The sequence below is a fragment of the Pan troglodytes genome, chromosome 7 (assembly GCF_028858775.2).
Source record: "Pan troglodytes isolate AG18354 chromosome 7, NHGRI_mPanTro3-v2.0_pri, whole genome shotgun sequence".
NCBI classification, from domain to species: domain Eukaryota; kingdom Metazoa; phylum Chordata; class Mammalia; order Primates; family Hominidae; genus Pan; species Pan troglodytes.
Window position 1 is genome coordinate 97,730,560 of NC_072405.2, and position 24,742 is coordinate 97,755,301.

At 34.6% G+C, this 24,742-nt stretch overlaps 1 protein-coding gene across 3 annotated transcripts in view; it reads left to right on the forward strand.

Moving 5' to 3' along the window:
* The window catches only part of CNBD1 (cyclic nucleotide binding domain containing 1), a 622,857-nt gene extending 598,907 nt beyond the window's left edge, over window positions 1–23,950 (forward strand). For 2 of the 3 annotated variants that reach the window (XM_054656870.1, XM_054656871.2), the window contains 2 exons: window positions 9,726–9,785; window positions 23,795–23,950. In XM_054656870.1, coding sequence (XP_054512845.1) covers window positions 9,726–9,785; window positions 23,795–23,911 — 177 coding nt within the window. In that variant the 3' untranslated portion in view covers window positions 23,912–23,950. Of the gene's footprint in view, window positions 1–9,725; window positions 9,786–17,616; window positions 17,963–23,794 lie in introns of those variants that run through there. The other variant, XM_016959647.3, reaches the window with a different exon arrangement.
* Window positions 23,951–24,742: the final 792 nt, after the last annotated feature.

The following is a 24,742-nucleotide window of genomic DNA, read 5'->3' on the forward strand; positions in this document are numbered from 1 at the left end:
ATAGAGTGTAAGTGGGAGTTAAGTGAAAAGTCAAGAAGCAAAGCAGTACACGTAATATGCAATTGTTAGTGGAATGACACTGATGAGAATAAGAATGTATATTTGTATTTGTCTATGCAGGCATAAAGAAATTTGGAAAATAAATTCTATAAGTTCAACAAGAAATAAGAATAACAGTTAACTTGGAGATATAGAAACGAACTAAAATAGGGTTAAAAGACCAAAGAGAAGAGATTTTTATTAATTACCTCATAATAAATTTCAGTTTTTAAACCATGTTGACAAGTAATCCATGAAAAAATAAATTGAAAAATTGTATATGAAAATATAGCCTAACAGAATAAGTAAAGTCTAAAAGATATATGTGGTCAGGAGAATAATGATCCCCAAAGATGTTTATGCCTTGATCCCCAGAACCTGTAAATTTGTTATCTAATATGGTAAAAGAGACTTTGCCAATGTGATTCCAGTTATGGACTTGATATGGAGAGGTATCCAGGTGGGCCCATATGGATCCCTAGAAGTAGAGGACATTTTCTGTCTGTGGTCAGAAAGAGATGGATCTATGGAATAAAGACCAGGCTTTGAAGATGGAGAAAGGGAGCCACAGCTAATGAACATGAGTGACCCCTAGAATATGAAAAAATCAGGGAAAAAAATTTTTCCTTCTAGCCTCCAAGACGGAATGCAACCTTGCCCACACCTTGATTTTAGCTCAGTGAGACTTCTGTTGAACTTCTAACCTGTAGAACAACAGGGTAATATATTTGTAAGGAAGGGGTCCAGTTTCACTTTTCTGCATATGGCTAGCCAGTTTTCCCAACACCGTTTATTACATAGGGAATCCTTTCCCCATTGCTTGTTTTTGTCAGGTTTGTCAAAGATGAGGTGGCATTATTTCTGAGGCCTCTGTTCTGTTCCATTGGTCTCTAGATCTGTTTTGGTACAGTATCATGCTGTTTTGGTTACTGTAGCCTTGTATTATAGTGTGAAGTCAGGTAGTGTGATGCATCCAGCTTTGTTCTTTTTGCTTAGGATTGTCTTGGCTATATGGGTTCTTTTTTGGTTCCATATGAAATTTAAAGTAGTTTTTTTCTCATTCTGTGAAGAAAGTCAATGGTAGCTTGATAGGGATAGCATTTAACCTATAAATTACTGGCCATTTTTACGATATTGATTATTCTATCCATGAGCGTGGAACGATTTTCCATTTGTTTGTGTCCTCTCTTATTTCCTTGAGCAGTGGTTTATAGTTCTCCTTGAAGAGGTCCTTCACATCCCTTATAAGTTGTATTCCTAGGTATTTTATTCTCTTTGTAGCAATTGTGAATGGGAGTTCACTCATGATTTGGCTCTCTGTTTGGCTATTATTTGTGTATAGGAAGGTTTGTGATTTTTGCACATTGATTTTGTATCCTAAGAGTTTGCTGAAGTTGCTTATCAGCTTAAGGAGATTTTGGGCTGAGATGATGGGGTTTTCTAAATATACAATCATGTCATCTGAAAACAGAGACAATTTGACTTCCTCTCTTCCTATTTGAATACTCTTTATTTCTTTCTCTTGCCTGATTGCCCTGGCCAGAACTTCCAATACTATGTTGAATAGGAGTGGTGACAGAGGACATCCTTGTCTTGTGCCAGTTGTTAAAGAGAATGCTTCCAGCTTTTGCCCATTCAGTATGATATTGGTTGTGGGTTTGTCATAAATAGTTCTTATTATTTTCAGATACGTTCCATCAATACCTAGTTTATTCAGAGTTTTTAGCATGAAGCGGTGTTGAATTTTATCGAAGGCCTTTTCTGCATCTATTGAGACAATCATGTCGTTTTTGTCATTGGTTCTGTTTAATGTAAATGATTATATTTATTGATTTGCGTATGTTGAACCAGCGTTGCATCCCAGGGATGAAGCCAACTTGATGGTGGTGGATAAGTTTTTTGACGTGCTGCTGGATTTGCTTTGCCAGTATTTTATTGAGGATTTTCGCACTGATGTTCATCAGGAATATTGGCTTGAAATTTTCTTTTTTTGTTGTGTCTCTGCCAGGTTTTGGTATCAGGATGATGCTGGCCTCATAAAATGAGTTAGGGAGGAGTCCCTCTTTTTCTGTTGTTTGGAATAGTTTTAGAAGGAATGGTACCAGCTCCTCTGTGTACCTCTGGTAGAATTCGGCTGTGAATCTATCTGGTTCTGGGCTTTATTTTTTTGGTTGTTAGGCTATTAATTACTGCCTCAATATCAGAACTTGTTATTGGTCTATTCAGGGATTCAACTTCTTCCTGGTTTAGTCTTGGGAGGGTATATGTTTCCAGGAATTTATCCATTTCTTCTAGATTTTCTAGTTTATTTGCATGGAGGTGTTTAAAGTATTCTCTGATGCTAGTTTGTATTTCTGTGGGATCAGTGGTGATATCCCCTTTATCATTTTTTATTGTGGCTATTTGATTCTACTCTCCTTTCTTATTTATTAGTCTGGCTAGCAGTCTATCTATTTTGTTAATCTTTTCAAAAAACCAACTCCTAGATTCATTGATTTTTTGAAGGGTTTTTCATGTCTCTATTTCTTTCAGTTCTGCCCTGATCTTAGTTATTTCTTGTCTTCTGCTAGCTTTTGAATTTGTTTTTCCTTGCTTCTCTCATTCTTTTAATTGTGATGTTAGGGTATCAATTTTAGATCTTTCCTGCTTTCTCCTGTGGGCATTTTAGTGCTGTAAGTTTCCCTCTAAACACTGCTTTAGCTGTGTCCCAGAGATTCTGGTACATTGTGTCTTTGTTCTCATTGGTTTCAATTTTAGTATATGTGCTGCTGAAGCAAGCACGTTCTCATTGGTTTCACAGAACTTATTTATTTCTGCCTTAAGTTCGTTATTTACCCAGTAGTCACTCAGAAGCAGGTTGTTCAGTTTCTATGTAGTTTTTGAGTGAGTTTCTTTTTTTTTTTTTTTGAGGTGGAGTCTCGCTCTGTCACCCAGGCTGGAGTGCAGTGCTGCGATCTGGGCTCACTGCAAGCTCCGCCTCCTGGGTTCAGGCCATTCTCCTGCCTTAGCCTCCCGAGTAGCTGGGACTACAGGCACCCGCCACCACACCTGGCTAATTTTTTGTATTTTTTAGTAGAGATGGGGTTTCACCATGTTAGCCAGGATGGTCTTGATCTCCTGACCTCGTGATCCACCTGCCTCAGCCTCCCAAAGTGCTGGGATTACAGGTGTGAACCACCGTGCCCAGCCTTGAGTGAGTTTCTTAATCCTGAGTTCTAATTTGATTGCACTGTGGTCTGCGAGACTGTTTGTTACGATTTCTGTTCTTTTGCATTTGCTGAGGAGTGTTTTACTTCCAATTATGCGATCAATTTTAGAATAAGTGCAATGTGGTGCTGAGAAGAATGTATATTCTATTGATTTGTTGTGGAGAGTTCTGTAGAGGTCTATTAGGTCTGCTTGGTCTGGAATTGAGTTCAAGTCCTGAATATCCTTGTTAATTTTCTGTCTTGTTGATCTTTCTAATGTTGACAATGAGATGTTAAAGTCTCCCACTATTATTGTGTGGGAGTCTAAATCTCTTTGTAAGTCTCTAAGAACTTGCTTTATGAATCTGGGTTCTCCTGTATGGGTGGATAGTTAGCTCTTCTGTTGCATTGATCCCTTTACCATTATGTAATGTCCTTTGTCTTTTTTGGTCTTTGTTTGTTTAAAGTCTGTTTTATCAGAGACTAGGATTGCAACCCCTGCTTTCTTTTTTTTCTCTCTCTCTCTTTTTTTTTTTTTTTTGCTTTCCATTTGCTTGGTAAATATTCCTCCATCCCTTTATTTTGAGCCGATGTGTGTCTTTGCCCGTGAGATGGGTCTCCTGAATACAGCACACCACAGCCAACAACCATATGAAAAAAGTTCATCATCATTGGTCAACAGAGAAATTCAAATCAAAACCACAATGAGATACCATCTCACACCAGTTAGAATGATGATCATTAAAAAGTCAGGAAACAACAGATGATGGAGAGGATGTGGAGAAATAGGAACACCTTTACACTGTTGGTGGGAGTGTAAATTAGTTCAACCATTGTGGAAGACAGTGTGGCAATTCTTCAAGGATCTAAAACCAGAAATACCATTTGACCCAGCAATCCCATTACTGGGTATATACCTAAAGGATTATAAATTATTCTACTGTAAAGACACATACACATGTATGTTTATTGCAGCACTATTCACAATAGCAAAGACTTGGAACCAACCCAAATGCTCATCAATGATAAACTGGATAAAGAAAATGTGGCACATATGCACCATGGAATACTATGCAGCCATAAAAAGGATGAGCTCATGTCCTTTGCAGGGACATGGATGAAGCTGGAAACCATCATTCTCAGCAAACTAACACGGGAACAGAAAACCAAACACCGCATGTTCTCCGTCATAGTGGGACTTGAACAATAAGAACACATGGACACAGGGAGGGGCACATCACACACCGGGGCCTGTCTGGGGGTGGGGGGCTAGGGGAGGGATAGCATTAGTAGAAATACCTAATGTAGATGACAGGTTGATGGGTGCAGCAAACCACCATGGCACGTGTATACCTATGTAACAAACCTGCACATTCTGCACATGTATTCCAGAACTTAAAGTATAATAAAAAAAAGTTATTTTAAAAAAAGAGCTAATTACACTCAAAGCCAGAAGAACAAAAAACCTAAGTGATACTACATCTATTATAGAAATTAAACTTGTAATAATAAAAAAAATACTTTCCCACAATGTAAACTACAGGCCCAGATGGCTTCACTAATGAATTTCATCACATATTTAAAGAAGACATAATACCAGTAATGTACACTCTTTCAGAAAATATAGTGTATGGGGATATATCGCATACCTTATGAAGTTAGCATTACCCTTATTCATACCTAACAATAGCAGTACAAGAAAAGAAAATTAGAAATGTCCCTCTTGAACATACATAAAAACATTTAACAAGATATTAGCAAGTCAAATCTAGCCAGGTATAAAAAGGATGATATATAATAAACATGTATCATTTTTTTCAGAAGTACAAGGTTGGTGTAACATTCAAAACAATCAGTATAATTCACTACACTAACAGAATACAAGAGAAAAGCCATATGAACATCTCAGTAGATGCAAGAAAAAATAACAAGTCTTTAGACAAAAACTCTCAGGAAACTCAGAATGAAAGGAACTTTTCAATCCAATAAATTGATTAGTAGAAGGTTTAACCTAACATTACACTTAATGTTGAAATTCATTTCACCTAAGAGAAGGCAAGACTGTTACCATTTCTATTCAACATTGCACTGGAAGCCAATACAGCACAAAAGACAAGAAAAAATAAATTTAAAACATAAATTTTGGAAAGGAAGAAGTAAAACTGCCTGTTTCCAGACAACACAATTGTATATGTAGAATACCCTACTCAAATGATACTATGAGATCCATGTACAAAAAGCAGTTGTATTTTGATGTAATAGCAGAGAACAATTGGGAAAAAAATAAGATAACATTTAGAGTAGTATCAGAAAACATAAAACATTTAGGATTAAATCTAAAACAATATGTGCAAAACTTCACAATAAATATAAAGGAAAGGTATATAATTGCTATGCTGACAACTAGAAAATATTACTACACGAACTTAAAGGCACTGAAATAAATGAAAGATACACTATGTTCATGGATTAACAGACTTAGTATGTTTAAGATGTTCATTCTTCCAAGTTTATTTATAAACACAAAGGAATCCCTCTCAATGTTTATTTTGAAGAGACCATCAAGCTGTTTTAAAATTCAAGCAAAAAGACTAAAGATGTATAATAATCAAATAGATATTGAAAAAGAACAAAACTGGAGGACTCGCCCTTTATTTCAAGACTTACAATAAAGTTGCGATGATCAACAAAATTTCATATTGACATACACAGAGACAAGTAGAAATATGGAACAAATATAGTTCAGCAATAGACTTGCATGTGTTGTTGATAAATTTTTACAAGACTCCAGTCAATTCAAAGAGGAAAGGATAATCTTTATAACAAAATATTTCTATGGGAAATAAATGAGCTTAAACCTCTATCTTTATACAAAAAAGAAGAAAAATTCAAGACAGATCGAACATTTAAGCATAAATCCCAGAAACATAAAGATTCTAGAATAAAACATAGGAGAATATATTTATGAATTTGGTGTGGGGAATTATGTCTTAGGCAGTACAAAAAAAGTCACTGATATAAAATTTTCTAAAATTATAATGTGGGCTTCATCAATATTATCAATATCTACTATTAAGAAGACAGGATTAATATAATCAACAGAAAGATCTTAGACTGAGAAAATGTTCACAGTACATAAATATGAATAAGGATGTGTATGCAGAATGTGTAAAGTACTACTGCCTATCAACAGTAGTAAGAAAAATACCCAGTTATAAAATGGGCAAAAGACTTGACTGACACTTTGCAGAAGAAGATATGGTAATGTCCAGGAAACACATAAGGTAGTGTTCAACATTAATTATTAGCAAAATTTGATTTAAAACCACAGTTAGATATTATTTCATATTTTCAGGTATGGCTGAAATTTAAATATGATAAAAGTAAAATACAAATAAATATTTTTGTATGGGAAAAAATGAACCATAATCATTAGCTTCACTTTATGAAAAAAATAGTAATTCAAGACAGATCAGACACATTGCACATAAAGTGCAGACCCATAAAGATTCTAGAACTAAACATAGGCAACTATAACTTTGGTGTCATGAGTTGGCATGTGACACGGTGAGGTGAGGAGCAATTGGAACTGCTATACCTTGCTGATGTTAGCATCAAATTACACAAGTTTGGAGAAATCTTTGACTATTTCCTTTAAAGTTAGACCTACATCTACCCTGTGACTCAGCATCTCCATTCCTAAATATTTAACAGAAGAGTCAAAAAGAAACACAAAAGATTTTTACAAGAATGTTCATAGCAGTCTAAGTCTTAATAATAAAATAATTGAAAGGCACAAATATTCATCAACAGGAAAATGAATCGACAAAGTGAAGTTCATTAGGATACTGGAATACTAGTAAAAAGTAACAAACTGGTACATTTAAGAACATGGAAAAATCTTGGAGACATTATTCAAAGAGAACAAAACTGGAAACACCTAAAGGATATATTGTATGATTTCTTTTAGTAAGATAGTCAATAGTAAACTGTGATGATAGAAGTCCAAAAGTAGTTGACACTGTGAAGAGAGGTTTGACTGAAAAAGGTTATAGGTTAACCTTTCAGGGGGATGGAGAGGTTCTTTATCTTGTTTTTGGTGAAGGTAACACATGTGTATACAATAGTCAAAACTGATCTAACAGAAAATGTAAGAAAAATACATTTTATTGTATGTACTTATGCTTTAACTAAAAATAATATTGGCTGAAACATCATTTATAAAGGGGCTAGTTAGGGTAGCACCTTGATTTAGATAATTATTTTTATTCCTTGTCTATCACATGCAGGGTACTGTGGCACTGCTTGGTGAGGAATTACCTCCCACAAACCCCTAAAATAAAGAAATAGAGAAAGGGAGGAGGAAAAAATGACTATATCTTTTTCTAATTAATCAACAAATAATTTGTTGAGTATCTACCACCTCCTCTATTCTAGGCACTGGAAATAGAATGATAAATCAGATGACTCATTGCCTTCACAAAGCTTCTAGTGGGGAGAAAAACAGATAGTTCAATTCAGAGATTCTGCCTGAATTGAACAAGGGAAGTCTACACTGAGAAGATGGCATTTGAGTAGGCTTAAAGTGAATAATGGTGGAAGCCACTTGGAATTTAAGGAAAATAGATACATTTAAGAATTTATTTTGATAGTGCAGATAAATTATTTTTGCATATTATAGTTCTTTGCTTATTTTGTTCTTTTATGTAGAAATAATATAAAAATAAGAAAACTAATTATGGTTTAAAATTTCTAGTAGATCATTACACTTTGTTAAAAAAATAGATTTGGCACAGTATAGACTTTGGAATGTGGGAGGATCTCATTATCTAATACATGAATGAAATTCTATTCTTACAAAACCAAGTGATGGTGCTTGGAAATCCTCCATGCACTGGTCAGCATTTCTCACACATGTGAGTGGAGCTAGGATTTCCACTCCCTGCATATGTTTAGTGTGTCACCCTGGACATCTGCTAATGTTGAACATCTGTTTTCTGTTTTCATTGAAAGATGTTTAATTTGGAGTGCCAAAAAGAGATGGGGTCATTAGTTATTCTACAGTGTGAAGCTATCCAGTAAATTGTCCTTGTTTGAGGAATAATAATGTCAGAAAAGCTATATCCACTATAATTAATCCTAAAGTTTCCTTCACATTGAGAGTTATTGCAGACATGAGTTTAAAAGAAAATGCCAAACTATGACGAGTCTCTGAGAAAAAACAAAAGTGATTTCATATAGTATTTATCATACAGGAATTATTGTAAACTGGTATTTTTTGAACACTTAGAAAACATGTAAGTTGTGAACACAGGAAGATACTTATGTGTCTGTAGAATTAGCTAATATTTAAATTATGCTTAGTATTGTTTGAATTCATTCATATTTTCTTGAAATGAATAGTCCATGTTGCTTACCCTCTATTAATTGGTTTATTTGATTTTTAAAAAATTAACTGTGACAAGTTATTGTCATGTTGAGCTGAAAGCTTACTATGTTAAGTAACAGACCATATTCCAGAAGAGAAATAAGCTGTTGTACATTATATGCCTTTTATATTTGTATTATATGTGACAATGTATGAAACCAGATTCACTATCATTTGAATTATTTTGATCATCAATAGGCCATAAGGTACTATTACAGGTTTTTATATGAATAGTTGGAATGTTAAGTAGTATACTCCTTTTTCTGCTTAAGAAATATGTTTTTATATTCATATATTTAATAAAGTCCTTCTAAAATATGTAAAATGCAGTAGAAACATAATCACATCCTTCTAAAATATAAAAATGCCCTTTTACATTTGATAACTAAAGCTCTGTGTTAGATTATTGGTAAGAAAGTTGTGGGTTTTTAATTTTTATATGCATAGTATAGACACATTTATTCAACTTGTGTGTAGATTTATATTCATTCATGTTTGCAATTTGAATTTTAAAACAGTAAAACAAAAAGGATGATATACACAGAAGAAATGGAATAATGATCTTAGTGTCACATAGCAGTATAGAGATAATGTTGGTCAAATCTTTAATTTTAAAATGGGGAACAAATCTTAAAAATATCTCACCCCTCTGTTTTTTACTTGTTTACATTTTATAAAATGGTAGTGTTATTAAGATGCAAGAATGCCTGGGAAGACTTGTATGTACTTGGAGTGGGGAGGGTATGGGTGTGCCTTGCTTTATATAAACAAAGCTAAATTCTTTATATATGATGATTTGTTACTATAAGTACCAATACAACTATTTTTTATCCTGTTTTTCTGAAAGTCTCACTTTATTCTTTACATTTTTGGATTGTTCCAATAACTTACCCTATTTCTTTTTACCATGTGCCTATCCAATGCCTCTGCTATTATTTTCCAGCTGCCCAAAATTAAACATGTCAAGGCTTGCTTTTATTATAAATTTAGTGGCAAAAATCATGGTATAGAATACTAAATAATTGGAAAAAGTGCTCATTTATTCAATCTAATCTTGTATTCCTTTGTAGGAGGATGTCAAAAATGAATATTTGAAAAAGGAACAACAAAAAGAATGGAAAGATTTCAAGGTATAATAATATACACCAACAAAATAAATAGGATAATTATTCTTTCCTTATAGTAGAATATATTAAATTAGTGATAACTTCAGAAAATATAAACATTAAGGGAAATTAAACTTTTATAATGAATGAATGTTAAAGAAAATATTTCTACTGAAAACATATTCTTTAGTCCTTTATATCTTAAAAGAGCCTGAAAATAAATTTGTAGTAAGTCCATATTTTTTCTTCCAAATTTAGAGGGAAGAAAATGCATTAATTACTACAGTATGCTAAGCAGTTTATGTATGTTGTCTCATTTAACACCTTTAACTATAATTGTTGCTTTTCTTATTTTATGGAAGAGGCCACTAAGGCCTGGAGAAATTAAGGAACTTGTCTGAGTAACACAAGTAGTTAATAAAACTGCCAGTAATCTGACTCAGGTTTGCCCAATTCAAACTATAATGAGTTCTTCACAATTTGTTGTGCTTTCTGCTATAGAATGCAGTTGGCAAGCGAGAATAATAAACTATTTTATAATATGTATGTCAAAGGAAAAAAATATTGACTATGGTGATTTTAATACTGCTATGGGATTAATCCAAATTTTTGGCACTTTGAAAATCTGACTACCAGAATCATCATCACCATTGACATTATGTCTCATGTCTTCACCATTGCTTATCCAACACCTTCAGTAAGGTATGCACAGTGGGTGAAACTCTTTAAAGATCTCAGTTAACTACATCTTTAAATGTATTGAGAAACAAAATAAAGATAACTTGGAGACTTTGAAGCAGCTGAGAAATACAGTCTCTCCTGTAGTAGAATATACAAAAGGAATACAACATAAAGAGCTAAGATAATGTATTGTCTTTTAAAGAAGCACCTTCTCTTTTATTTGTTTCGCTAACACAGTAGCTTAATATGCTATGAGATACCAGACCATAAATAGAAATTAAAAATGGCAGGCAGAGATTTTAAATAGGGCATTCTTTTAAACAAATATACTCTCCTTAGATAAATAGAAGGGTAATGATTTTTCAAACAGCTCCACTTTGGGCTCTGAGCCTGGAACACCATAGGTAAGTGCTGCACATCTTCAATGTGGCTTTAAGCCTCTTCCTCTCTCTGTGTCATGGGTGTGCAGAAAAGGGTAGGGACACTCACCCACTTAGTAAGAAAAAGTAGGGCAGGAAAACTTTCCAAATATTTGTTTCTGTTAAGAGGCAAACAATGAAACAAAAAGTGGGATGAATTCCCATGTTAAAACACCACCTCACATAATCATCTGCAATGATGCAATCTTTGGCAGACGGGCAGTTTGCTCTTGCCTTGATAAATTTCTAATTTTCTGTTCCTGGTAAGCTAATTCTTATGAGTTTGCACATATTATTGTAAGTCTAGGGGACATATTTAGTTCCCATCAGGGATCTGCATTTTTCCAAATATATTAATTTACTAAAATATGAAGCCTAAGCCTATTGTTGAAATATACACATACTGTTCCTTTCACATTCTAGTTCCTCCTACAATAAAGTGTCATTTCTTTACTCCTGTATGTCATATTAAATAAATAAAGAAAACATTTTAAGACTTTCCTATTTTCCTAAGAAAACGTACTAATTTCCTTTTTTAAATTACATGCAGTTTGGTAATTAATTTTGCCCCTAACAACATCTCTTGCCCTACTGAATTTCTTATGTTGAGTGAATGAACGAATGACATGCCTATCATCTTAGATGCTATTACTTCTGAAGTGGCACAGAAAAAAATGGGCAATAACTTTGTAGCTGTCACCTCCAATCTATATGGAAGTAAGTTCCCTGGCAAGTCTGGGAGCTCAAGTTTCTTCCTTTATTCAAGCTGTTGTTTCTTTAATGATACCCTGCTGTCAGTCACAGTGTCACCATATGTTTAGAAAACGATTCAGTGATCTCCTAGCTGGATATATCAGAATCTCAGATTTATTAAAGTTATTGTGAAAGCAATTTATGAAGAGCAATTTGCAGAGATTTGTCTGAAGATTGTTGCTCTTATCCCAAGTCCTAAAATCTGGATGATTTGCCCACTGTGTAAATTCACCTGAAACAGGAATTCTTGTTAAAGATGTCTTGTTACCTGGTATTTGATGATTGCTTCTTGCAGGATATCCGTTCTAGCACCAGGGATTTATCATAGAAGTCAGCCTTGATTTCTTTTCTTCCTGTAGTGTATCCATCAGGGAATATTGGAAAAACTAGACATTTAGAAAACATTTTTATGAGAGTAACTCCATCAGATTTCATAGTTTGTGGACATTACATTGCACTAACTAGAATAGATTATGAGCTTTCATGTTCATGTTTTCTAGCCTACTAGCCTTAAGCAGTATAAGTATTCTATAGCCGTTTTTCTGATTGGTTCATAAAAACTAAGAAGCTGAGAAGCAAAACTGACTGTAACTAAGAAAAAATTGAAAAGAATACGGTAAAATACATAGTTGTGCACAGTGATGTGTTAATCGATGTTTACAAAACTGTTTCCCTCTACTCCCCCAAAACTCTTGATTTGTAGCATTTTCCAGTTTTCAAGTTGTAAATAATCCTGTTATAGCCACTTACATGCAGCTGGGAAGAGATGCACAGAGTCAACCCTAATGGTACTGCGAGCCCACTCCAGCACGCCACTGCTTCCAGTGAGATTGTGCACCTGTGGTGGGGGTGGAGTTAGGAGAGGTGGGGCAACCACTTAGACCTACTGTGGAAGATTAAGTAAAAGGTAGAAATTTGGAGAAAAATATCATTATTGCTAACAACAATATCTGTATTGCTAACAACAACAAAAACATTTCCTGGATTTGCCATATAATCTTTCTATATTTTCTTGCTGGTTCTCCTAAATTAACTTTTCCAGTGAACAGTATTTGATGTCTATGCTTCTTGTTTATTTTTTCATTTAGACAGTATATACCATGCAGTCTTGGCCCCCGACGTCCCTGCATTCTTGTCTCTAATCAACTCTTTTGCTCTTCTAAGTGAGTTTGAACTCTTCAATGAACCATTCAGCTTTTTGTGCATAATTTTCCCAAGGTTTCGCCTTTATGACCATCCTATTGAGTTTAGATTTCTTTCTTTCTTTTTTTTTTTTTAAGACGGAGTCTCGCTCTGTCGCCAGGCTGGAGTGCAGTGGCACAATCTCGGCTCACTGCAAGCTCCGCCTCCCAGCTTCAAGCGACTCTTGTGCCTCACCCTCCCCAGTAGCTGGGACTACAGGCACGCGCCACCACACCCAGCTAATTTTTGTACTTTTAGTAGAGACGGGGTTTCACCATGTTGGCCAGGCTAGTCTCAAACTCCTGACCTCATAATCCGCCTGCCTCGGCCCTCCCAAAGTACTGGGATTACAGGCATGAGCCACCCACACCCGGCCTTGAGTTTAGTTTTCTTACTCTTCCAGCACAAATTCTATTTTGAATCTGTTACTTGTATTTTCCTTGACTCCTCTTAACCAATTTCAGTCTTTCTTCAACCAATTCTAGTCTTCCTTCAAGCTACAACATCCACCATATTTTATAGAACATTTCCTGATTGCCCCTCACTTGCACTAATAGTCCTCTCTTAGTGAACACGGATAGTCTATAATTTACAATTAGGCACTTGGTTATGTATTGAACTAATATTGCCTAATGTTTTATATAGGTGCCTCCCATTATCTTTTAAAATATATTTTAAGGTACTTGTGAACAGAGACCATAGAAAACCAAATAGCCCTGAACCTACAGGGAAACCTAATAACAACTGAACGTTAACTTGACTATAGAACCGGAAAAAATCAGTTTGAAAAATAAATGTTTTTATAATGCTTTTATCAGGTTTTGGTTGCATAACCTTAAAATATTTGAGTCATTTTAGCAATTTGAACTAAAAATTGATAGGATGAGAACAGTAACATCTATCTATTTTGCTTATTTGTATTCAGAATAGGGATTTTTGGTATTTTTTGTTAATCAAATCATCTTTGAATGAAATATTAAAGTAGTATGATTCAGAGTAGAATTATGAGTCAGAGAAGAAACCCGTTTTAGGATTAAAAAACTAAAGCATATAAAACCACTAGAAAAAAATGACCATGAAATTACTTTTCAAAATATCTGAAGTAATCACTCCGCGTTAGCTTACAAACTGTATTCAGAAATTTTTAATGTAAATATTCAATAGGTTGCAGAAATAAAAGTACAAATAATGGACTCAGCTCTGGTACTTAGCTATGAATTTCTCATGCATTAAATGGTTTTATGCATTTAGGAAAAGGAGTCCAGTGGAAAAATCGTAGTCTAATTTTTAGTGGGCATACTAAATGATTAATAGTATCTGTTGCAGTTTATTAGGCTTATTTTAACCAATGTTGATACTTCTTTTCAAGAAGAGACAGCATGGTCACAATTTATTGCACATCTCCAATCTGTGCTACAAAAGCACAACTCAAATAACCCCACAGAAATACCCTCAGAACCAGGTGGGGGAGCACTCCAGAGTCCTAGCTCCTTGGGAGGCTGAGACAGGAGGACTGCATGACCAGGATTCAAGGCTGTGGTGAGCTATGATCATGCCACTGCGCTCCAGCCTAGGTGACAGAGTAGACTCCATCTCTGTAAAATAAATAAATAAATAAATAAATAAATAATAACCACAGAGAAAACAAAACACTCTCCACTCACTTATGTTATAGCCTATGGTAAGTTATTTCTTGTCCATAACTCCAGAGCAAAAATCACATAATATTATGGAAAAAATGTTAATCAATGTAAAATACCCAAATTCCCTAGTTGCACTTTTTTTTCTTATTGGCACATTTGTATTAATATTCATACCAGTTCTTTTGCCCTAATATCATACCTCTTCTATATCCTTTCAAGTGTTAGAAAAAAATGAAATTAAACATCTTTTAGCCTTCCTTTTCTGGGCTATATTGCACTAGTTCCTTCAGTTAACCTTATAATTCTATTTTTCTTTTCTTTAATTATGTTGTTGCTGTCTTCTGGACCCTCGATGATTAGCATGAGACCACTAAATTAAATTTCACTTGTTATGCCTAAGTCTCTATGTAGCAAGTTATTACATTAATTGACCTGATGCCTCAGGCTGGTCTTCATGATTGAAATGGAATATATTACTATAAAGTGAAAATTTTGTTTTGCTTATTATACCAACTATTGGTTGATCTTTTTATCATAAAATTTACATTTACTTATTCTTCCCATTGAGATTATTATGAAAAGAAATATTCATCATTAATTCCTTAAGCTATATCTATAGCTTTTAAATGGACAATTGATGCTTTTCTTTCTTTTTTTTTTTTTTTCATTCCTCTCTTCTTTTTGTGAACATTGTCTCAGGGTCGAACTTGTCCTTCTGTTTGTCTCTTCCTCTGAACGTTAGGAATTTAGGCTCCTTGAAGAGAAGGTATCTTGTTTATAGAGGCATGTACAGTATAAAAAACAGAAATGATACATAGGCAGGCCTTCAGTAAGCATGAGTTAAATGATGAAAATGAATAAATCCTTGGATAATTCGAAATACATAGAAAATAGAAGAGTCCATGAGTGGGGCTAGGGGTGTAGCAAACAGAGATTTGGCCAAGGACGCAAAGTAGCAGATATGTAGAATGAACAAGTCTAGAGAGCTAATGTATAACAGGAGGACTATAGGCAATAAAATTGGGAGACACTTGAGATTTTTGTTAAATAAGTAGATTTTAGCTGCTCTTGTCACAAAAATAAAAGTAACTGTGAGATGATAGATATTTTAATTTGCTTCTGTATAGTAACCATTTTATTATCTATATGTATTTTATAACATCATGTTGTTAAACCTCAAATATACACAATAAAATTTATTTAAAAACAGATGAGTCATTTTTTCCTGAAATGCAAAAAAGAAGAAAAACTTTCATACAATTTACTGGTATTTCTTGAGCACTACTCTGTGTCTGGCTAAGTAATCAGCAGTAAATAAAAATGAAACAGTTCCTGTTTATATAGATTTTCAGGGTCTGTCTGATGGGGAATATGAAAATTACAAAAATTATGTATCCCCAAATAAGTGTATATATAGCATTGTGAGATGTGCTCTAAAGGGTGCTGTAAAGGAAAAGAACTAGGAATATGAGGCAAAAAAAATGGGTTCATCTGACAGTTTTTCCTTTGAATTATCTGAATTTCCTTAACTATCTTAAGAATAAACCTATAGTCAATGGCTATTTTAAGATAACTTATTTTTTTATTTCATTTGCTTAACACTTTTGATAATCCTTTTTTCCCCTCTTTTCTTTCATGTGTGCGAGTGGACATATATATCAGGCCTACTAAATTATTTGTGGTCATAATTGGGCATATAAGCTTTACCCATAGAAAGATAATTCTAAATTCTCACATTCACCACTTTTCTATCAGATTAAAGTGTCTTTCAATTCAATGCTAAACTTAAGATATGCCTACTAAGAGCAAACTATATATGAGGTGTTTTATTTTTCTAGCTTTATTGTTTCTTGTTTTATACTGCAACACTTCTTAAATGTTTCTATTGTGCAGCCTTTTCTTTCAGAGCTTAGATTTTTTTAGATTTTAATATATGATGTGGAACTTGTAGAGTAGTAACATTATGTAATCAAGGAACTGCATTCTACAGGGAGCATTTGTAATTCCCTTATTTTTCTGTTTGTGAAAGAAACTTTAATGTTGATGTTGTGCATTATAAATAGTAGTGTCTTATCTTGAATATATATAGTTCTGTGATTCTTCCTTCAATGTAAAACCCCAAACAAATTCCATGATTCCTAATATAAGGATGTAAGTATTTCCTCAGTTCAACTGTAATTCAAGAGTTATTTAACACAGTGTTTAATGATACAGTACATCTGTCTACATTGTACATAGGCCAAGTGTATTCATTATATGCAAAGGGCTAGTTTCCGTTTGTCACTGGTAGGAGGCTGAAAAATTCAGGGATATAAATCAGGGCACTGAGGAAGAACAGCTTAATCAGTGACAGCTAGAAAGTCACTTCATATGAAATGGAGAGTGCATTATTACCACAAATATTGAGGTGAGAAGCCAGGATATTAAGCCCCAGTGGAAGAAAAGGCTTAAAGTCCCTGTAAGGATACAATGCTCTAGGGTTTGTTGTTTGTCTGGTTGAATATTTTGAATTTAGAAAACCAAGTCTGACATATATATGAAGGAAAAAATGACAAATGGTTTTATATAGCATGATTCAGCATGGAAAAGGCTAAGCCAGGCCACAAATGAATTATTTTGATAGGCACGAATTGCAATTTGGAAGTCAACACTTACACCCCAAGCAAAGGGTGGCAACGGTATTTGGCCCCTGAGACTCAATGCAATTTCTTAAGTATCAGAACAGGCAGGTGGGTTTATAAAACAGCAACCACAGGGTAGGCTCATCAACAAGAAAAAGGCTTTCTGATCTCATCCTTATGGTGGGACAAGATACCTATGTAGCTAATAAAAGTCACAAAGTTGACAAGTGCTGCTTTCCAGAGTTAGGGTTGCATGGACTGGTTATTGCAGCAGGAGGCTAAGTCTGCGGGTAATCTTTAAATTTCCAATAAGTTTTAAAATAGGTTTATCTGTATATGCAAGAAAGCTATAAGAAGGATTCACAAATACCTATTAAAATATATATTGTTATGGGCATATATGTAGAGGCACCTCTATAGCTATAACAATGTTATGCACACATTTAGAGTACTTTATTTTTGTCCTGAGTTCTATGCATTTATTGACACATTTGCCTTATATATTTTAAAGACAAAAAACATAAACTAAGATTGCAAATATACTGTTTATTTCCAGAACAAGAAAATCATTTGCCATCTGATGAGCACTGGCTTTTCCCATCTTTGAGCACCCAAACCCAACAACTGCCTTGCTCTCTAGCCCTTACCATTACTGGCCTGCAGGTGAAACTCATCCTCAGGGCTGGACTACTTTTCTGATGCTGAGCTTTCCTGTTCTTCAACTTCTGCTTTTGATAAAAGCCATTATCATCTGGGAAATATGAATGCAGTTTCTGGAGAGAGCTGAGCCCTTCTGAGGATGAATTGCCTGGTGGGCCAAGTTTTGTCATAAGAAACCTACAGGCAATTCACACTGGAATAAGTGCCTAAGGGTGTGGGAACATGTGGACAGATTTTTTTTACCCTTTTGTGTTTAACTTGGCATTCTTTGTCCTCACCGCTCACTGTATTGTTTTATAACAATGACATCTTCTTACAGGATTCACATGACTAGGTTTTTAATAGAAAAACCTGCTGGTTTTTGTAAGATTTGGAAAGGACGGGATGGATAGGGAGGCTGTTATAAAGTTTTTGTCCATTTTCAAACCAAGCAATAAATCTAAAAAGCTCTGTGTCCAATGTAAACCACAAATGAAGAAGTGCTGAAAAGTGTTCAAATTAATTTTCCAGTGCAATGGAAAAATATACAAGTGCTATAATATCAGCTTCTGCAGTTTCCCTGTCTGCTCCCCAGGCCATTTCTCTTTCTCTCCCTCTCTCTCTCAAAAGATATGCTTTAATTTGCTGTTCACTAAGCTCATTAATTCCAATTCCTTTCTCAACTTTGTTGCCAAACAAACCTAGTCATATTGTCTAGCTAAAGAAAAATACTGAATACAACTGAGAGCAAATGACGTCCTGATACATACTCTAACATGAATCAACCATCAAGACATTATGCTAAGTGAGATAAGTCAGAAACAAAAGGACAAATACATACGATTCCACTTATATGAAGCATTTGGAAGAGTCAAATCTTTCTCAAATTCACAGAGACAGGAGGAAAAATGGTGGTTACCTATGATTGGGAGGAGAGCAGAATAAGGAGGTATTATTTAGTGGATACAGAGCTTCAAATTGGAACTATGACAAGTTTGGAGGTAGACTGTGGTGACAGTTACCCGACAATGTTGATGCCACTGAACTGCACACTTAAAAAGAATGAAAATAGTAAGTTTTATGTTATGTATATTTTACCACATTGAGAGAAAGAAAAAGAATAGATGGTGGTATAAGACGAGTTAATATGTTTCAGACCATTTTCTAGCACCCTATTTTTGGGAGAAGAATAATTTTCTTTTAATTTTTCTGTTTTCTCTGTCTGCAATAATTAAAACTTACTGGTGTAAGCAGAATAAGTAATAAAATGCTATAATTCCAAGTCTGACATAACACCAGCAACAAATCAATAAAACTTAACTCTGACTATCCTTAAGACTTAACCTTTTTTAAAAAAAGTGTATCTGACAAAATAAATTAGTAAGCATAAAAAGAATAAACTGAATGCCACATCCAATTTTCCAACTCCCAACAGCATTGTCTTTATAATGGGACTTTAGTGGGAGAATATTTACAATCAATCCAGGGAAGGAGAGGATATAGGGAAGTGTGTATGTGGTTGGTGGAAGATGAAGAAAAAGAAGGTTATCTCAAGAGCTTCTCACAAAATTTCAAGAGGAATTGAGATCTTATATATTCCACAAGAGAGAGGCCCTGTGCCAGCTCCCTCATAGTACCCACTGAGGCAGCACAAATGAGACAGTGGGCAATCAACACAAATTCATTTCTTTTGCTTGTTTATAAATGTGTTTACTCCCTATGGCTTTTATTTTATTATCTGTTTATATAAGTAAAGTAAATATGAACAAAATCAAGTATAGAACAAGATATGTTTAAAAATATTAGTGTAATTCTTCAGATTAAGCTAAATTTTCCAATAGTACAAATGATTGCCAAAACCTCAGTAACTTTGAACAACAAAGATTCACTTCTCATTCACTTGTCCAATATTGGTTGACTGCATTGTGCTTGGATGCAGAGTATTACATTAATGGGGAGAAAAGACAGACAGTGCAGGAATGACTTGATGGCTGCTTCATACAAATGGCACACCACATGTCTCCTCTCATTGCATTGACCAAAGCAAGTTACACAGCTACCCTTGGCATCAATGTTGCAGAGAAGTCTAAGCCTCTTCTATGTAGGGCGCCACAGAGATGTACCCATATGGCAGTCCCAAAGAGAAGGCATCAAACATTAAATTGTTTATACAAGCTAGTCCAGTAATTGAAAGAATTTATTATCTTAGCAAAATATAAAAATAAGGCAAATAATTTCTGGTTATCTGTTCAATATCAGTAACAGGAAGATAAACCAACTACCACATGTAAAAAGTTTAAGGATCTCGGAAAAAGCATGCTTTATTAATACAAAATTATATTCATTTTCCCCATATATTTGTTTTTATTGTATCTTATTTTTTTTATAGTTGATTTTTTAAATTTATTTATTATTATTATACTTTAAGTTTTAGGGTACATGTGCACAATGTGCAGTTTTGTTACATATGTATACATGTGCCATGCTGGTACGCTGCACCCACTAACTCGTCATCTAGCATTAGGTATATCTCACAATGCTGTCCCTCCCCCCTTCCCCCACCCCAAAACAGTCACCAGAGTGTGATGTTCCCCTTCCTGTGTCCATGTGTTCTCATTGTTCAGTTGCCACCTATGAGAGAGAATATGCAGTGTTTGGTTTTTTGTTCTTGCGATAGTTTACTGAGAATGATGATTTCCAATTTCATCCATGTCCCTACAAAGAAAATGAACTCATCCTTTTTTATGTCTGCATAGTATTCCATGGTGTATATGTGCCACATTTTCTTAATCCAGTCTATCATTGTTGGACATTTGGGTTGGTTCCAAGTCTTTGCTATTGTGAATAGTGCCGCAATAAACATATGTGTGCATGTGTCTTTATAGCAGCATGATTTATAGTCCTTTGGGTATATACCCAGTAATGGGATGGCTGGGTCAAATGGTATTTCTAGTTCTAGATCCCTGAGGAATCGCCACACTGACTTCCAAAATGGTTGAACTAGTTTACAGTCCCACCAACAGTATAAAAGTGTTCCTATTTCTCCACATCCTCTCCAGCACCTGTTGTTTCCTGACTTTTTAATGATTGCCATTCTAACTGGTGTGAAATGGTATCTCATTGTGGTTTTGATTTGCATTTCTCTGATGGCCAGTGATGGTGAGCATTTTTTCATGTGTTTTTTGGCTGCATAAATGTCTTCTTTTGAGAAGTGTCTGTTCATGTCCTTTGCCCACTCTTTGATGGGGTTGTTTTTTTCTTGTAAATTTGTTTGAGTTCATTGTAGATTCTGGATATTAGCCCTTTGTCAGATGAGTAGGTTGCGAAAATTTTCTCCCATTTGGTAGGTTGCCTGTTCACTCTGATGGTAGTTTCTTTTGCTGTGCAGAAGCTCTTTAGTTTAATGAGATCCCATTTGTCAATTTTGGCTTGTATTGCCATTGCTTTTGGTGTTTTAGACATGAAGTCCTTGCCCATGCCTATGTCCTGAATGGTAATGCCTAGGTTTTCTTCTAGAGTTTTTATGGTTTTAGGTCTAACGTTTAAGTCTTTAATCCATCTTGAATTGATTTTTGTATAAGGTGTAAGGAAGGGATCCAATTTCAGCTTTCTACATATGGCTAGCCAGTTTTCCCAGCACCATTAAATAGGGAATCCTTTCCCCATTGCATGTTTTTCTCAGGTTTGTCAAAGATCAGATAGTTGTAGATATGTGGTGTTATTTCTGAGGACTTTGTTCTATTCCATTGATCTATATCTCTGTTTTGGTACCAGTACCATGCTGTTTTGGTTACTGTAGCCTTGTAGTATAGTTTGAAGTCAGGTAGTGTGATGCCTCCAGCTTTGTTCTTTTGTCTCAGGATTGACTTGGCGATGCGGGCTCTTTTTTGGTTCCATATGAACTTTAAAGTAGTTTTTTCCAATTCTGTGAAGAAAGTCATTGGTAGCTTGATGGGGATGGCATTGAATCTGTAAATTACCTCAGGCAGTATGGCCATTTTCATGATATTGATTCTTCCTACCCATGAGCATGGAATGTTCTTCCATTTGTTTGTATCCTCTTTTATTTCCTTGAGCAGTGGTTTGTAGTTCTCCTTGAAGAGGTCCTTCACATCCCTTGTAAGTTGGATTCCTAGGTATTTTATTCTCTTTGAAGCAATTGTGAATGGGAGTTCACTCATGATTTGGCTCTCTGTTTGTCTGTTGTTGGTGTATAAGAATGCTTGTGATTTTTGTACATTGATTTTGTATCCTGCCACACTCATTCCAAAATTGACCACATACTTGGAAGTAAAGCTCTCCTCAGCAAATGTAAAAGAACAGAAATTATAACAAACTATCTCTCAGACCACAGTGCAATCAGACTAGAACTCAGGATTAAGAATCTCACTCAAAAACACCCAACTACATGGAAACTGAACAACCTGCTCCTGAATGACTACTGGGTACATAACGAAATGCAGGCAGAAATAAAGATGTTCTTTGAAACCAACGAGAACAAGGACACAACATACCAGAATCTCTGGGACACATTCAAAGCAGTGTGTAGAGGGAAATTTATAGCACTAAATGCCCACAAGAGAAAGCAGGAAAGATCGAAAATTGACACCCTAACATCACAATTAAAAGAACTAGAAAAGCAAGAGCAAACACATTCAAAAGCTAGCAGAAGGCAAGAAATAACTAAAATCAGAGCAGAACTGAAGGAAATAGAGACACAAAAAACCCTTCAAAAAATTAACGAATCCAGGAGCTGGTTTTTTGAAAGGATCAACAAAACTGATAGACCGCTAGCAAGACTAATAAAGAAAAAAAGAGAGAAGAATCAAATAGATGCAATAAAAAATGATAAAGGGGATATCACCACTGATCCCACAGAAATACAAGCTACCATCAGAGAATACTACAAACACCTCTACGCAAATAAGCTAGAAAATCTAGAAGAAATGGATAAAGTCCTCGACACATACACTCTCCCAAGACTAAACCAGGAAGAAGTTGAATCTCTGAATAGACCAATAACAGGAGCTGAAATTGTGGCAATAATCAATAGCTTACCAACCAAAAAGAGTCCAGGACCAGATGGATTCACAGCTGAATTCCACCAGAGGTACAAGGAGAAACTGGTACCATTCCTTCTGAAACTATTCCAATCAATAGAAAAAGAGGGAATCTTCCCTAACTCATTTTATGAGGCCAACATCATCCTGATACCAAAGCCGGGCAGAGACACAACCAAAAAAGAGAATTTTAGACCAATATCCTTGATGAACATTGATGCAAAAATCCTCAATAAAATACTGGCAAAACGAATCCAGCAGCACATCAAAAAGCTTATCCACCATGATCAAGTGGGCTTCATCCCTGGGATGCAAGGCTGGTTCAATATACACAAATGAATAAATGTAATCCAGCATATAAACAGAGCCAAAGACAAAAACCACATGATTATCTCAATAGATGCAGAAAAGGCCTTTGACAAAATTCAACAACCCTTCATGCTAAAAACTCTCAATAAATTAGGTATTGATGGGTCGTATCTCAAAATAATAAGAGCTATCTATGACAAACCCACAGCCAATATCATACTGAATGGGCACAAACTGGAAGCATTCCCTTTGAAAACTGGCACAAGACAGGGATGCCCTCTCTCACCACTCCTATTCAACATAGTGTTGGAATTTCTGGCCAGGGCAATTAGGCAGGAGAAGGAAATAAAGGGTATTCAATTAGGAAAAGAGGAAGTGAAATTGTCCCTGTTTGCAGATGACATGATTGTATATCTAGAAAACCCCATTGTCTGAGCCCAAAATCTCCTTAAGCTGATATTTGTTTTTAAAACTTAAAAATTAGCCTCATACAGAAATAATTTATAGATATAAGCATTGAAATAGTTTCTTAAATAAAAAAATTATATAGAAGTTATATTTTCTATATATTTTGCTAAGGTGAGAATTCTATCCTTAGAAGTTCTATGATTTTTTTCTGTTTTTTTTCTATTTCTTTTTATATAGAATTCAAGCTAATAATACTATTATAAGCCTTAAAGTTTTAGGATGATAGGATTAATTATTTTTAACAATCTTTTTTTCTAGGATAAGACTGTGAAAAACTCCTTGTATTATAAAGGAATTATTCCAGGCTTTGGAAAATGGGACCATTACTGCACCAGCATTCCTAGGAACCTCAAGGACACTCTAGTAAATTATTAAAAATACCAGCTCGTAAGAAGCTGGGGATTTCAGCATGGATTATTGAACTTTTTTAGTTTTTTATTTGAAATTACTGTAATGGTCTACCAAATTGCCTTCACCTTTGTTTTTTCCTGCATATCAACTTCCTACTAATTTATTTATATAAATTAATTTTTACATTATTTTAGACAACTAAATTTTTCTTCTATTCATTTTTCAAATTCCTTTATTAAGGCCTTGTATCATAAAAGGAGATAAAAATATCTTCCATAACAACAAGTTTTAAAGGGCCAAAGATTTTTAAGTAAAATGATTTCTGACATGTAAATCCTAACTAGAGATATTAAAATAAAATAACGTTCTTTGGCTTATTAGAGAAAGTATAAAATTGAAACATATTTGTTTCAAACTATTTTTAGTTTGCTTTTGCTTTTCAAAACTATGAAACAAAACAGTTTTTCTTATGTTTGGACTTGTTCACAAAGCAAAACGTATTTGTCATGCAGTTCATACTATATGTGAGCAAGGAGAATGTCTACCTAATATACTACCCCAAAAAAGTATTATTTCATGAATTCAAAATTACTCATGATTCTAAATTAGCCTGTTTTAAAATTAATGCTACTATAACTCTTCAATCATTATCATCACCATTTTGATACATTTTCTGTGATGTCATGAGTCCTTCCAATTCGTATAACATATCCTTCTATTAAAGGGCCTACAATATCTCTTATTATTTAACCATCTGATATTCAAAATTATTATTTCTGGTTAGACTTGATTTAATGCTTCACAGTAATAGCTTATCCATACACTCTCTGGAAAACTTCTAATATAAGCATAAAT